This window comes from Neodiprion virginianus, chromosome 5 (genome assembly GCF_021901495.1).
Source record: "Neodiprion virginianus isolate iyNeoVirg1 chromosome 5, iyNeoVirg1.1, whole genome shotgun sequence".
Classification (NCBI taxonomy): Eukaryota; Metazoa; Arthropoda; class Insecta; order Hymenoptera; family Diprionidae; genus Neodiprion; species Neodiprion virginianus.
This window is the reverse complement of record NC_060881.1, coordinates 7,634,411-7,650,476: the sequence shown is the minus strand read 5'-3', so window position 1 is coordinate 7,650,476 and position 16,066 is coordinate 7,634,411. Positions and strand designations below refer to the sequence as shown.

At 39.7% G+C, this 16,066-nt stretch overlaps 1 protein-coding gene and 2 long non-coding RNA genes across 7 annotated transcripts in view; 2 read left to right on the top strand and 1 right to left on the bottom strand.

Annotated features, from left to right (window-relative positions):
* The first annotated feature begins 3,392 nt into the window (after positions 1 to 3,392).
* Positions 3,393 to 16,066, top strand: part of LOC124305436 (basigin) — a 39,740-nt gene continuing 27,066 nt past the window's right edge. For 2 of the 5 annotated variants that reach the window (XR_006908382.1, XM_046764889.1), the window contains exons 1-2: positions 3,397 to 3,861; positions 14,533 to 14,808. Coding sequence is in view for 4 of the 5 variants with exons in the window: in XM_046764889.1 (XP_046620845.1) it covers positions 3,789 to 3,861; positions 14,533 to 14,808 (349 nt within the window). In the remaining variant the exon portion in view is untranslated. Of the gene's footprint in view, positions 3,862 to 14,532; positions 14,809 to 16,066 lie in introns of all 5 variants that reach the window. The other 3 variants (XM_046764890.1, XM_046764891.1, XM_046764893.1) reach the window with 3 other exon arrangements.
* On the top strand, positions 4,065 to 13,082 carry LOC124305442 (uncharacterized). The gene is made up of 2 exons (XR_006908387.1): positions 4,065 to 4,115; positions 12,922 to 13,082. It is a non-coding gene; the product is annotated as an uncharacterized LOC124305442 (long non-coding RNA).
* Positions 12,012 to 13,755, bottom strand: LOC124305441 (uncharacterized). Its single transcript, XR_006908386.1, has 2 exons — positions 13,550 to 13,755; positions 12,012 to 13,436 (listed from the first exon to the last, which is right to left on the bottom strand). It is a non-coding gene; the product is annotated as an uncharacterized LOC124305441 (long non-coding RNA).

Below are 16,066 nucleotides of genomic sequence, written 5' to 3'. Positions count from 1 at the left end.
CGCGACGCGGACCAGGTTTCTCATTGTCAGCCGCAGCGATCCTCCACCTTCCCGTTTCCCGTTTCCCAATTTCGAATGTCTTCTCTATTCACCGGCGCTGGCTATTCCCGGAGACGGGAAACGGCGAACGTTTTCCTCGTTGCGACGCCGACTAATTCTGCAGCAGAGAATCTGAGAGACTTTCGCCCCGTCCGGAACATACGCCATTTGCTACCCGGCGACTTCTTCCGCTCGAGATTTCTTCCCCAATACTTTCCGTCCCCTCGTCTCGGGACTCCCGTGCGAACTCTCACCTGCAATTAGCAAGTTTTTCTCTCTTTTCTTCTTGCGAAAAAAAAGATATTCTCGGGACCGGTGAGAAAGAATCAACCGCTTCCCAGAGGGAATTACTGTATACAGACGGTGGTTCGGGTTTGATGCGAGAAATTCGAAAATCACCTAAAGGGGACCGAGGGAAAAAATTTCTGGAAGAACGATTCATCCTGGGAGCTTTGCGCTATATAATCGACTCACGTATATAATTAGCCCGCGGGATGTTGCGGGATAGTTTTTGAAAGGCGAACGAGGATAGGCGCGATTGTTTCGCAGCCAATCAGCAATTTTCCTGTTTTCGCGTTTCCGGGCAGCTCGGCTTTACGACGCCGGAAAGGGGACGAGATTATCTCTGGAATTGTTGAAACAACCAGACGAGCCCGACGTCGAAACGCTAAGATTCCTATCTTCCGGCTGCCATGCTTGAAAAGACTCGAATTTGTCCTACTTTCGCGAATAGACTCGCCAATTTTATCCGCCAGCGACTGCGGCGCTGCACGTTTCTTGTATACGTATATACCTATAACAACGTAGGTCTTCCACCGTTTCCGGCGAACCTTGTACAACTGACTATCTCTCTCCCTCTCCTCTCCATCCTATATCCACCTACAATCAGCCCGGGCTGAGAGTATCTCTATTATACACATAATTCCATAGGGCGGTGAATCTTCGTCATACTCCTCCACCTCTATCTCTCCGATTCTTTATGTCCGCCATTATGCCCCATGTAATATACTAAATCAATTAACGTGAGCATTCATTTCGGCCTCTTTCAAATGAAGAAAGACCATGTAAAAAAATTAACATCGTCAAGTATCTTCCTGCCGGATAGCAATTATACATATACGCAAAACGTTAGTCAATAACCAGCTCTTGGAGCCGAGACGCAATCTTTTGTCCAAATACCGTGAATAAATATTCACAGACCCTATACCGTGATTCAATTTCAGAAATATCGGGACAACTCCGCCGTGTGAAATCCGGTTTTTGAGGGGCCTCGGAAAACGTGTTTTCGAACAAGTATTATTATCTCGTCAAGCTGGCGCTGATGCGATCTGCATGAAATATTTATTCCCGCCGCTCCCGTGGTTCACGAATTTCCTCTTAGCCTGTTTCAACACGATTCGTGTGTTGTTCAATTTCAAAAATAGCTACCTCAACGTATAAGGTGTCGAGGCTGTTTAAAATTTCGGCATCACATTGCTTCGCAAATATTTAACCAATTTCAACGATATTTTCCGCATTTCTCAGAAGCTCCTCTTTCCCAGCATCGACAATATCGCGACATTTTTTCTACGACGCGACATGTTTGCCGCCAAGTGTTTTGACAAAAATGACGGTATACGAAGACACGGCTGCGACAAGCTTCTGATACCTAATTCCGCTTCACAAGAAAAAAAACAAAAAAAAAAAAAAAGTATGCATAAAAAAATCAGCAGTAACTTAGATTGGAAATAGTCTCAGAAATCTAGAGGATGGAAACCACATCGTCAGCGAGCGCATCGGAAGGTGCTGAAAACAATTAAGAAACATTGGATATCGGCCGGAAATCAGTCGAGGTGACTTTTGGGTATAATTTGTAAACTCATCGAAGGTGAGAATTTGGTTGATACATAAAAATATCTCGATTGATTCATCGTTAGTCATTCTCTTCCATTGATCCATTTACAACATTATCTAGTTATATTATCCTAGTGAAATTTCTCCGCCTTCCTTTGTTGTCTCGAAGATGTGGACTTGGAATATTAGCTTTACGACTTAGCCAACTGAAGTTTTAAACTTTTTGCCTAGAGAAGTGTCGTTGTTTCGGAATTAGCCTGCAACGAACAGGAACTGCAGTCTATATATATATATATATATATATATATATATATATGAGATTTTTGAGGTGTTATAAAAAGCGTCTATCAACTTGAAGACCCGTTCGTGAACTGCAAATTTTCGATCATCGAATTTGTCTAGAGCCATTTCCATCCAATCGTAGGTATGTACCAAGGAGCGTCCCCGAGCTACGGGCGTAACAAATTCGGCGTGTATTCATAGCGGTCAAAATGGTATTTTGGCAGTGGGTCAGGCCTCGGGTGGAAATGGGAGCCCTTCGCCTCGAGCCCTTCCGTCTATTGGCCAAAGCCTCTGTCGGTAACGAGGGTTAGGCGAAAAAAAAAAATTGAAGAGCAAGAAAAGTGCGGTAGGCCGAGGAATTCGGCCGGGTTTTTTTTCCCGAGTAAATCTGAAGCCAGAGGTTGTGAAAGGTAAAACGGACAGAGAGTGTCGAACCGAAACTGGCAGCCCAAATCATTCGGTCGGTCAGTAAGCCAGTCAGTTTCGGAACAAAGCTAACAAGCAGCCCCCTTCTTAAGAGTGAACCAATCAATATGAGAGATGAGAGCGCCCGACTGGATGCCTACAAGTCGGGGGCGCCGCGACGCGACGCCGGGCGTCACGATGTCCGCATCGACGATCCCGCCCCGTTTCGCAGCGATCCACACGGGGATAACGGCGGCGGTTGAGCAAGGGCATGGACCCTGAGAGTGGAGAGGGAAGTAGTCGTGGGGAGTTCAAAATTGGTCCGCGAGAGGCGCGGCGGTCGTCGCTAGTGCCGCCATCTCGCGATTACGGCGATAGGCGGCGTTCGGTCGACCGTTGACTGCTGGCTCTCCCAGTCAATACTCGAGTCAGCTGCAATGCCAGGAGCGATTAACCTGAAAGTGGAGATTTCTCGCGGAGCTCGAATGACGTTTGAATTTTTGGGAAGGGGGCATCGAATCTGCGCATGCGCTCCGCGGTCAGTCAGTCTGGTTACGTAACCACGTGACATCGGTGCTCGCGTTCAGGGGCGTAAGAATTAAAATTAAACCGGATCTAACCGGAGCGCAATGAACAATTCCTCGGATATATCAGTCGCGCTGATCCGATGGTGGACTCGTAAAAGACTTGACAACGTGAGACGAGAGCGAGGCGGATTGTGTCAAAGCGTTTTAAAAATCTAGGAAAAATCTAGGGACAAAGCGAAGATCGGAAGATTGGTTACGCCCTTGCGGTGATCAGCGGCCGAGAGAGCGCGGCGCTGCTATCGCTAGTAGCAGAAGACGGTCGCCATTTTGTAAGGGGTTTGATCGTTGCTGTCCGCCAGGGAGCAGTGAATATAAATCGAAGAGATCCGTGTGTATGTTTTACGTTGGCTTGAAATCTAGTCAAACGTACGTAGTGTTACGTTTTCGTTTACCGATGGTGATCTAGCGGTGATAAGAAAAAAAAAACAAACTCCGGGCGATAGATAACGTACGAGCGTATCTCTACCGTGGGAAGAGACGAACGAGAAGCAAGCGTAGTGAGAGTTTAAACGTCGAAGGTGAGAGATAGAGAGGCGCAATCCCGAGGCGCTCCCCGGATTTCCAACTATACGTATCGTACCTAACAGGCGTGTGCAGAAAAACTCATTGCTAACGACTACGAGAAGAAGGAAACCCACGGACATGGAGATGGAAAGACAGGCTGGTTTTCTGCTCGCTTTGCTATTTTTAGCCAATTTTCTGACGATCGGAGCAGGTGAGTTTTACCAACCAATAACGCTTTAAAACCCTCTTTTGCACACATTCTAGGAAAGCCGCGGCGCTGGGTGGGGGAGGGGGGGGTGTTATTTATAATCTCCGCCGATGTGTTATCTACGGAGTTTTTGTTCGCGGCATCGAGGTGTGTGTGTGTGTGTGACGGTGGGTGTCGGGGCTGGGGGGGGGGATGTGGTGAGTCGATTCGTTTTTTTTCACCCCATCAACCCCCACCGGCCCTCTGTTCGCCGATCGGTTCGCTTATTACTTTTCTCATTATGAAATAAATATGTAACATATTATCTCTCGAGTATGGTATACCATGTATTACATTTTACACCGCTAATTCAACCAGGTTCGAATCATTTTCCGATGGCTCTGATTTCGGGTTGACTGGTGTAAGAAAGGAAAAAAAAAAAAAAAAGAAAAATAACAGCAAATATTTTTCACATCAACTGTACAATAGATGTATGAATTATACGTATACTCGTACACATATCTCTCTCCGCATACGCATCCAAGCAAGCAAAATCATCCGTTCTGCGTATTTATTATCCATCGCTGTATTTCACATTGCTTAGGTGTGACGTATCCACGTATACATCACTTTGTATCATCTGACATTTCGTACGTTTATCCCCCCCCGGTGCATACATTCACATACGCACACTATACATGTAACATATCTATAGGTGTAAATCCATATTTTCTCTAACCGCATCGATTGTTATCGATTATCGACGAGGCTGAACTTTTAGGAACGTTAACGTAACGAAACATACGCAAAAAAAAAAAAAAAAATGCATTATTGGACTATTTTAGGAAGACTCTCAATGATTTGCCTTTAGAAATCGCGAGCATGTTTTGTTGGTTCATTATTATTTTTTTTTTTTGTTTTTTCTTTACGATTAATTAAATCCCATTGTCAGACAATCACGAAGCTGCGAACTAACGATTTTTTCTGAACGTGCATCGTTGCAGTGACGTTGCTTCCAACTTGAAACTCATAATTTACGATTATCTGTCTGCGATTGTACAGACTAACGTGTCCATAGTTTTGCCGATAAGAAAGATATGAGAAAACATTATCACCGATGATGTCCGACACGCATTAGTCGTTACATTCTCGTTCTCTGTTTCTCTTCGATCTATCTGTTTACTCACTTATTCATTTCTCTTTTCCATTATCGTTTCTTTGTTTTTTTTTTTTTCATTTTTTGTCGCTGCCGCTATTAGACGGGTAATTTATACACGTGTAACGGTTATCGGTACATAAATATATATATCGTTCATTCTTCCGTTACATTTCCCACGCCACATATCGCGCATCGTCTTCATAGCGCAACATTATTATTCTCCTTTACGTGAATCGCATATTTTTTCACTCGCATTTATTTCGCCAATCGCTGAATCGCTTGCGCTGCTCTCGAGTTGTCTTTAATTAAATTTCATCCTCTCTTCCACCTCTCCCTCTCCATGTTCCAAACAATTTTTACCTTGTTATACAAACACGCTCAGACTTACGCAAACATATATCTATGTGTGTGTGTGTGTGTGTTTGCGTGTGTATAAATGTACGATTTATTTGTGTTCGGCGATATCTCGCTATCGTGTGTGCGTATCGATTACTCGTCGCGTTACGCACACCCCGCATTCCTTGTTATTTTCATGCATGTGTACAGTGTGTATAATATGTAAGAGAAAATGTGTGACTAAACATGATTCCACGCATAAATATACGTACGGTACATATGTACATGTAAATACGTGCGGAGTGACGATCATCGTATCATCACGCTGCACACGCTTGAGTGTCGTTAATTGAAACTTTGAACCTCGCTTCTTCTTTGTCGCGGTAAAATTTACCGGATTAACTTATGCGTGCATGTATTTCGTACGTCTATTACACACACACACACACACACACACACACATATATGCATAAGTGTTAAGAGAAGTAAACGTGGGTTTTTCGTACGAATTTACACCTGCGTTGCGACTAATTGAACTTTTTACTTTATCCGAAAAGGCTTGTTTCGGATATGCAGAGAGAAATAACGAGGAAACGGTCGAGAATCAGTATTGTACGTTTAAATTTCACAGGGAATGATGAAATTTGTGTGAACATTTGATCGTCGCTGTTATTCATCTTATTGCTTCGATTCTTTTGCTCCAGTCTTTTTAATACTTATCATCGTTAATCGACCGTTTCGACGATATGTCAATGACACGTGTTATATGTTATGCCACCATTTGTAAATATTAAAAATATAAGGGAATTATCATTTTCCACGTTGTTTAACGATTATTATTCATCGGCTTTTCTCACTTTGAATAACGACGCATAGGCTTCTTTGGCAGTGGTTATATTCATATGTGATTACATGTAGGCTTACTGTACTGTAATTAAATGTATCGCAATAATATTATATAGCTACGCAAGTAGGCATATATATGTATAGATTAACCGCATAATACAATTATAGGTTATATCAAGATAAATGTGGTTGAAAAATTATCGTGCGATTTCGTTGCTTTGTTGTACTCGGCGTTTCTATAAAATTATATTTCAAATTTAAAGTGAATTAATTATTAGGTACATAATGCGAGATTGGCAACAGAAAGAAAAAAATTTCACGCTCGCAAACTTTTAATAACAATGTTTATTAATTATATATATATAAATAATTCACTCGCGTTGATATTATTTATTATGTGCTTGTAACTGAGCTTCGTGGCGTAAATCGACGTTTTTTTTTAAGTCAAGTTTATACTTGATGTTTTATATCTTACAAGATTCTTCTTTCTCTCTCTCTTTCTCTCTATATGCGTACGGTAGAGAAAATAAATATAAAAAAAAGTATAAAAAAAAAAAAAATAAAACTCACGGTCTATCCAACGCGCAGTATTATCTTTTCAACTTCGGCGTGGGAAATTTATCGAATTTGAATGTGGAAAAGAAGATTTACCTTATAAACCCCCTCGGTTCGCGACAAAGAAAAAAAAAAATATTGACTTCTTCGGTATATAAATAACGCGCGACGAAAGATTTTGAAGAGAAAAATTTCATCTCTCAAACTTGTGTTATATATATATATATATATATACACAATTGTACACACGTTATACGCACATACGTGCAGAGATCCTTGCAAGGATTTTTAAAGGAATGAAAAATAGAAATATGAATAAATCGAAATATAGGTAGACACGTACATCGTCTCGTTGACGACGTTTGCGACCTTCTTCTTTTCTCGTATCAACGGAGTGATCGTAAAGAAGATCACCTTGTGTAAACGCGTGTGAAAATAAAATAAAACGCCGTGTCACGCGTTTCGTTGGCTGTACGATATTCTCGACTTCGTCGTCGTCGTCGAGACGTCGAAACACGCGGCAAACGAACAATTGCAATGGTGAAAAACGATCGTTGTCGTCAGTGGTAAAAAAAAAAAAAAAAAAAAAAATACGATGCAAAACGCTTTTTTTTTTATCATCATCATGTTATATGTTTTTCTCTTTTTTTCCTCTCGAATCTTCTCACGGTAGTATATATTATTTATTATTCAAGGGATGAAAAGATTATGATATGGATGTATAATATCAATCAACAACAGAGTACGTTGATAATTATTTCACGAGTGACGAGGCTCGTTATCTTCGTCGTCGTTGTTTCTGCAATCTTTATTGTTAACTCACGGTATCACTTTTTTTCTTTTTTCCGTTCTTTTTTTTTTTTTTTTTTTTATTATCTTCCATGTATCTATGTATACGATATCTCCACTTTTGTTCTATTATAAACACCCACTCGATTTTTTTTTTTTATTTTGTTTTTTCTGTTTCTCATTTTAATTCGTTATCGCCTGTCCGTGGCTCGCTTTTGTTGGCCAATGGTGACGTAGGAGAGCGATAATTACGACGAAGCAACAAAAGAAGGAAAATGAAACGATAATTATACCGATAATAACAGTTGTTATAAATTAGGAAATATTTTAATGTTTGAGACAACAAGATAGTATTCTATAGTTTTTGGAATCGCTGATAGCGAATATGAAATCGAATTTAAAATATTCAGGATCGCGGATTGAACATGGCGAACGAAAATTTGAAATTTCATCGAATCCGGTAAAAAACATTCTATGCAGGTGTTTTCGGGGTCGATGATTGGATTCGCCACGCTGAATTTTCAAACTCTGATTTCAGATTCGCAATCAGCGACCCGAAAAACCCCTGGACAGATTTTTTTTCTCCGGATTCGATCGAAATGAAATTTTTAGGTTCGTAATCGTTGACGCAAAATACTTGTAATTTATGTAAAATTTTAATCTTGAAAAAAATTTTGTAAAAATACAAAAAAATAGATATAAAACAGTTGGCGGGAATACTTTTACAGCACTATGAATCAACGGGTCAAGTCGAATTACTTACGCAGATTCCGGACGTTACTCCGATTGGTGAGAACCATTCACGGTTTTATTTTCGACGTGCCGTCTCACGCGTTTGGCTTGGCATATGTAATGACGTTATAGTCGTCGATGACGTTCTCCGAGCTCACCTGGTTAGCAAGCAATAAGATTGTTTTTTTTCAAAGCACGATACGACGCGACGCTTGATGAATAAGAATCATCAAAGGAGCCGAGGAATGGGTTGAAAGAAGTTCGCCTCGGAATTTCACGAATTTTCTTTAATTTTTTAGTAGATCAAAAACCGTAAAGTTGTCGATTTTTTTCTTTCTTTTTTTTTTTTTTTTTTTTCTTTTTACGTACAATAACTATCATATAATCGTCGAGAGAAATATATTACCGATGCAGTTTCACCGCGTATATCACGTTACGGTTCTAGTATTTGCATAAGCCATGGGACTTCTCCTTTATCCTTGCATAACCTTTCCCGCAAAGTAAGTTTAAACTTTGCTGAATATATGTTGCGAAATTCTACTCTGCTGTACGTATCGTAGACTTTTCCGCATAGCTATACGTGCATAAGTGTGATAAGTATACAAGTATACATGGAACATTCACCATAAGTCGGAAAAACGCGTATATATATATGTATTTTATCTACGGAGGAATTCCAAAGTTTTGAAAATTTATCGTCACAGTTCGCCAACACGACGAGCTGAACGTGTTTTTATACACGTATAATTCCCGCGTACTTTTCGGTTTGTTTTTTTTTTTTTAAGTTATAAATAACATCGAGCCAATTTTGCTATTGCATATAGCTTTGCAAAGTCTAGTATCCGTTACTATTCTTTCTCATCACGATCGCTGTTGCTATATTTTCTTGCAATTGTTGCGAAAATTTAATGCTCGCGCAACGATAAATTGACGTAAAAGCCTTGTTTAATTAAAAAAGTAGAGTAAACCGCACGAACTGATTTTGCGTTGCGATTAGCAAGAAAGGATCGACGATAGCGCAAAATGTTTACGCGTACCTCGTTTTTCGTAATCGCAACAATATTCAAACAGTTTTTTTAACGATACGTGTTTTACTCGATTTTTCTAGTTACTGTAAGAAATGCAAATTTTTCTCAGTGCTTGAAAATTCATTAAGAGCTCTGGTTTATGCTTTGCAATATCATTGATATCAGAGCGGGGATAAATGTCTACCATAAAAAAATGAAATCAGGAAAGATCGTATAGTTTTATTTAAATAAAAATTTTTTACAATCTTCAATGTATATTTTATCGATTTTACTTTATCTCTAAAATGCTCCATCTATCTCTGCTTTTACCTACATTTGTTATTCTCGGTTTCGCAATATTTGAATTATCGGTAGTTCGTTTTCGTTATTTCTTTGACATTCCTCTCTTTGAGTTCTCTCAAACAAATCCGGTCGTTTCTTTCTCAATTCGCCCGTTCTTTTGTCAAAATAATTTATCCGTTTATTTCACCACAAAATTCGTCTCTCCGCAAGTTTACGTACCTACAATTAAAAATCATTTCGTCGTAATATTTATACAACGATAAATATTAATTATAAATAATTTCTTTCTTCGAGCGCGACAGGCTCTTTCACAGACTATCCTTGATTCTCATCCTCTAAAGTGTATAATAATCACCGTGACACGTATGTACGTACAACCCCGAGGTTTACTTGATTCGCACGAAGGATGAAACGCGGGATGCTGTCGAGCTGCTTGTTTTATCGTTCCTCTCGACGATTATCCTCGCAATTCAATTCAATTCAATTTAATTCAATTCAATTCAATTTTGTTTCATTCTGTTCCTACCATGAAACATATGTATATGTATGTATACACGTACAGGTATAAAAGCGTGACGTCACATCGACACGCAGGAACACAGATATCAATGTGGATTGGCATATTCGTTGATCATTAGTCATTTTGCAAAGCCTATTTACGAGTATATTACGCATATATATGACGTGCGCAAATTACTCAAATTACTCAAATTAGATCACAAATTCGTCCTCTTTGTTCGGTACAAAGCAGCCTGAATTGTTTCGAAATTGTATGATATTATGCCTAGGCGTTAATGGAATGAAATGGAATGGAATGGAATGGAATGGAATTTCGGAGTCTGACGTCGAGTCGAGTCGCGTCACTTCCGCGTCCCTTTGCTCGTTAATCAGCTGCGATTTGACGCATCGTTCGCTTGTGCCAAAAATTCACCCTGCGTTTTCCGCACGTCTTTGCGTTTCAACCTTCACGCCGCCTCGCTTTATTACGGCAATTACCTTTTTCGTTTATTAGACATTTTTGCGATTGAAGTCGGAGCGGATCGAATCACGTTCAAATTTTCGCGCGCTTTTTCTACCTCCTCCTAACGCGTTTATGTATCGCAGCGATTCTGTTACGTAACCCGCGTCACGATGTATTTAATATGATATTTTCGTAGGTCTAGTTTACACGATTCTCACGTTTCAAAGCGAAATTCATTTCCGTCACTCATGTGTGTGTTATAATTAGAGTACGTACTTTTTTTTTTCCACAGAGACGTTTTATTTTTTTATTATTTATTTTATTCTGCATACTTAATATTTTTTGAATCTTAATCATTGATTTTTTGGTTTTATCTTTTTCTTCTTCTTCTTCATTTCCTTTTGTAACGTTTGTGCAACGAGTGATCGGTTTCAGTTGACGCATGACGATTAACGCGTTCGTTGTAAATAAATGCGACTTACAGTGTAAACTTCATTTATTGTTATATTTATCATATTACGTACTTTACAGTACAGTCAACTGACTAATCATACAATGAAACGGACGAGGATACGTAAGAGATAAGAGTTTTCCCCTCGCTGTATACGCGTGCAAATTGCTTACTGTCAAAAACTTGAAATTCCGTTAAGTTTGCGAAAAGCAAAAGTCGGTGATGATCTTGCTGTTTCGTCGTATAATAGAATTATTATATTGCGAATTAATTCTCGTTGGATATTTTGTTTTATTTACTCGTATATCCGTATTGCATTAACGTTATAATATATAAATATACTCGAAGGAAAATATATTATTCGGATTATAGATTACAGATCGTTTATCACCAATGAATCGGTTTGTAATAATCATTTTTCCCATCGACTTTAAATTGAAAGGTACAAACGTATCCATGCTTGAAAGAAAAAAAAAAAAAAAAACAACCGGTTTTTACCCTGTAAAACTTGGGTGAAATCGAGTTTGATTCGTTACATACAGCCGTGATGGGTTAATCATTGCATTTGTTTTTTTTTTTTTTTTATCGTCATTAAACATGGAATTAATGAGGTAATCGTTTTGGTCATTTTACTAACAATTAATCAATATTTTAGTGTACAAATCAAATCACACTGTAAACAATATTGGTTTTGGGTTCTGCAAGTGCGCTACTGTACAGTTTTCATCTAGTAGGTGTTTATGATACAATACGAACGGGTTGTTTTTTAATTTAATATACAGTTGCTGCAAGGTCAATCGTTTATTCAGACTTTTCACAATACTTAATGAACACATGTTATCTGAAAATATACGATTTTTACCTTTTTTACAAAAAGAAACATTATTTAAATGAGAAAGAAACATTTTCTTTTCGATGCAATTTTTCGGGTAAAATTCAGTGGGTTTAAAATCCTTTCAGTTACAGTCGGATACCCAGCGTCCCACCGAACTGTTTATTTACAATTTCAAATGATCCATTTTACTTCGTGTAACCCCAAAAACCTCCTAGTAACAAGTGTCATCCAGAATCATCGAATTTTGATAGTTTTTTTTTTTTTTTGTTTCTGCGATTTTTCATCCGCCACTTCGTTACCGCCATCTTTTATTTCGAAATAATCAAATTCCGAATTCAGATTCGTGATCAGCGACCCCAATAACCCCCCGAGTAACAATACTAGGGCGAAAATATCTAGTTGAACAACATGTGACCGAAAGGGTTAATTGGGCCCATTCCGCGACGGATTACCGGGCCTTAAAATCGGTGAACGCGAATCACTCGTATGTTACACTCTAGGTACACTGGTCCCCACTGTCCGTAGTTTTAAGTATGCAACGCCTCACGCAGGCAGGATGGGATTGCTAATCATGGTGGCGATGGTGCGCGGCTCTTGGGTCTGGCTTTCAAGGGTCAGAATAGTTTGACAATGGTGAAGGGTAAAGAGGCTGGGTGGTGGGCGGGTAGGAGGGGGGGAGGGGTTGACCAAGGGTCAACTCCGGGTGTGCTTTTAGCGGGATGGTGAATGTGGTCATCGGGTAACCGAAGGATGATCACGGTTGTTTGCTCGATGTTCATCATGAAGGTGGTGTATAAGCTGGTTGAATATAGCCGTGCAGTAATAATGCGTTCAAAGTTACACACACGACTGCTGTAACGTCAGCGAGTGGTAGTCGTGATTTTATACACACCGCCGTGCAACAACGATTTACATTGTTGTTTATATTGTTTGTAAACATGGTATGATGAATAAATTATACGAAACATTGTGTATTTATTGCTGTTGATTCTTAACGTCGGTTATACGGCGGTTCATAAGTGACAGAACGTAAAACGAGAGAAATGTGTCGCAATTAGAAAATGATTGCTGATTAATTAACATCGTGTTGTTTATTGATTGTTCCTACAGATGAGATTTAATAAAGAACATTCAGGCTATGTTTGCGTGTGTATGTATAGTATGTAATTGATCGTATGTTAAATGAGATGATGATGAAAACGTAGTTGTTATGATATAATCCAAGTCCAGTGTTTCTCAACGTTCTTGAATTCGCGACCCCTTAGCAAGTAGAAAAAATCTGGCCACCCTCCAGGTACGTAACGAAACTATGTCAGTGATTTCAAAGGATGTTTGAAACCTGAGGATTCCTCGGAAAACTTTGTTTGTGCATTTTACTTTCACCTGGCTTACAACCACGACCTCCACGAGTAAGACTTGGCGACCAAAAGGTTGAAAAACACTGGTCTAGTCAATGATGACCATGATTTTATTGTTGTTGTTTAAAATATCAGCAAAGAAATTTGTTCCTCCTCCCCCTCGTTCTCCCTCCTTCTATTTCTTCATCTCCACTTGACTTCTGCGGGTCTGATGAGCTTAACGCTTTTCATTCGACAGTATCCAGTCAATTTTCGCGGTTTTATTTTCTAGAGTACAGAGAGCGCTGAGTTTAGTTATTCAGTTAAATAGGCGCACATTTCGTTTCGTTGAAATCATTCATTTCATTAATCAATTAGTACTTGAATGCATTATTTCTAACCACGGCTCCGCGTCTTTTACATCCGGACTTAATTCGTATTTCACATTTTTTGATCTGCAAAAAGCTCCAAGCTTCCCGCCTATCGTGGACAAATATCTTCAACCTCTCTTTACAGTCATCATGGTTTTCGCAAAATTTGAGAAAGGCTCGTTTCCATCTACTCTCAACAATTAAAACACCTCTTTCAACGTCTAATACGCGGCAAACGTTCTCGAGCGGCTAGTGCAAAAGCAAATCGTGAACTGCATTGATAATGACAATACTTTCGACTCGAAACAATCGGGGTATCGAAGAGGTCACTGTATTCAATTACCGCTTTTATGCATACGCGATGACGTCAGGCGTAAAATTGATGACAGGCATATTAAAGTATTAATTTTGTTTGGCTTTAGCAAAGCATTCGATACCGTTCCTCGCTTACAGCTGCTCGTAAAACTAAAAAGTAAAAATTGGTTGTTCGAAGTAAGGCTTTGATTCGATCTTCACATACCGGGAAAATCTCTTGAAACTTGAAAATCGACCGCGCATGCGCCAAATAATTAAATCTCATTGGTCGGCAAAATCTTCCCGCGGCGATATTCTTGTCTGCGATGCAGGCGGGCCAACTTGAACAAAATCTGTACGTTTGAATTTTCAAAGAGCATAAGCATTAAGTTCCGACCGTTCTTTGAAGAATCAAATTTCCGACCCAATAACAAATGCTTTCCAAATCTTTCCGAGTCACCGCCTCAATTATTTTATATTCTAACCTCGAAAATTCGTATCAACTGCATCGCTGGCAGAAAAAGTTTGACAGCTGAAACTCGGGTTGGCCAGCCTGCACGAACAGCCGACAAAACTCGCGCATGCGCATTTTTGCCAAAGGCTTGCCACGGCGTAACGAAATGAATCTCCCTCTCCCTCTCCCTCTCCCTGTCTCTGTCTCCCTCTTTCTCTCTCGCCCTCTCTGTCATCTCGTTTAATTACGTGGTCTGGAAACAAAGACAGCTCAGGCCGTATCCAGTACATCGGTTACTCAAACGCCCTTCTTAATACCACGCCGTGGAAGATCACGTGCTTGGGACTGACGTCGTCGGACGCTGTGGCATGGACGCGAAACGGAGAGTCGATACAACAAGAAATCGATGAAAAAGAGATAACGCAAGAGGATTCACCCACCAACTCAACCATCAGCGCCAGTTTGGCCAAACTTAAACACGGTGGACAGTACAAGTGTACCAAGAACTCAACATTCTCGCACACACTCACGGTGCATAGTGGTTCGTAAATAATACAATAATTCAACTATTCTCCATTATCACTTTTGTTCTAATACCTCTTACATGTACTTTTAGTTCGCATCTCTATGATAATGTAACTCTGTCTTCTTCAACTGTCGGAACTATGTATTTCGTTGGGAACAATATCGCCTTTTTTTGATCCGGACCCACCGGAGCGTACGGAAATGATTTCAGCTCATTAGGATATTTTCATCGACGTGCATCGTCGCAGTTGGCACATTTAATTACATTTACTTTCTTCATTCGCACAATCCCATTTCTCACTCTTCTTACTTTACTTCCATTTCCGCAGTATCACTCACCTTCATGTGTTCACGGATGAATAGCACTCACGGTTTGAATCAAGACTCGGAAATTGGAAAAACAAAAAAAAAAAAAAAAGAAAATGGACGCAAACAATCTTCAGCAACGCTATTAGCGCCAGTGACGGTACATTGAGAAAAAACTTGTTGCTTTTTTGTAAGAAATCAATTTGTTGATGCATTTTGTTCCAAATTTTCTCGTAGCGAAACACAATATTGTATTATAAATAAAGAAATTGCAAAAAAACATACAAATGTTACGGGATGGATGATTGTTATCACGACATCATCCACACCCAGTCGCGATGTTATTACGGTACATTTTCGGTTCGCAATTTGATACGAGAGGAACTCGTAACGAGGAGTCGAATGTTTGAGTATATAATTGACGTATTGTGAAAGATATATGAAGAGTATAATGAGAAGATTTGGAGGAGGAAAAAGGGAAGAGAGGTGAATTTAGGTGTTGGCCGAATGGAAGGTGACTGACAATGAGAGTGTGATTGTATGGAGGGAAGGATGCAAGAGACTGGCGAGTTGCTGTTTAGGGGTAGAAGAAGCATTCTGCTGATGTGTTATGGGAACCAAGGTGATGTGATGACGAGGTATAAGGTGGCTGTAAAAGTGTGAGAAAAGAATCAAAGGTCTGGAGGACGTATGGTGAAACTCTTGATGTTTTTTTTTCTTTTTTTGAGCTCATTTAATTTCCAGGTCGACAGACCTCCACAAACCGTCTGACAAAAACATCAAGTAATCTAACGTTACAGTAAATTTGGAGATAACTATTTGTAGAGGTCCTCGGAGATCTCGATTGTCAACGAACTTGACCCAAAGACATTAAAATTGGATCAGAAACATGAGAGTTTTATCACTTTTAAGGTCCTCCAAGTCATTGGCGTAAATGACATCGTTGAAGGGTTTCGGATGTATTTTTC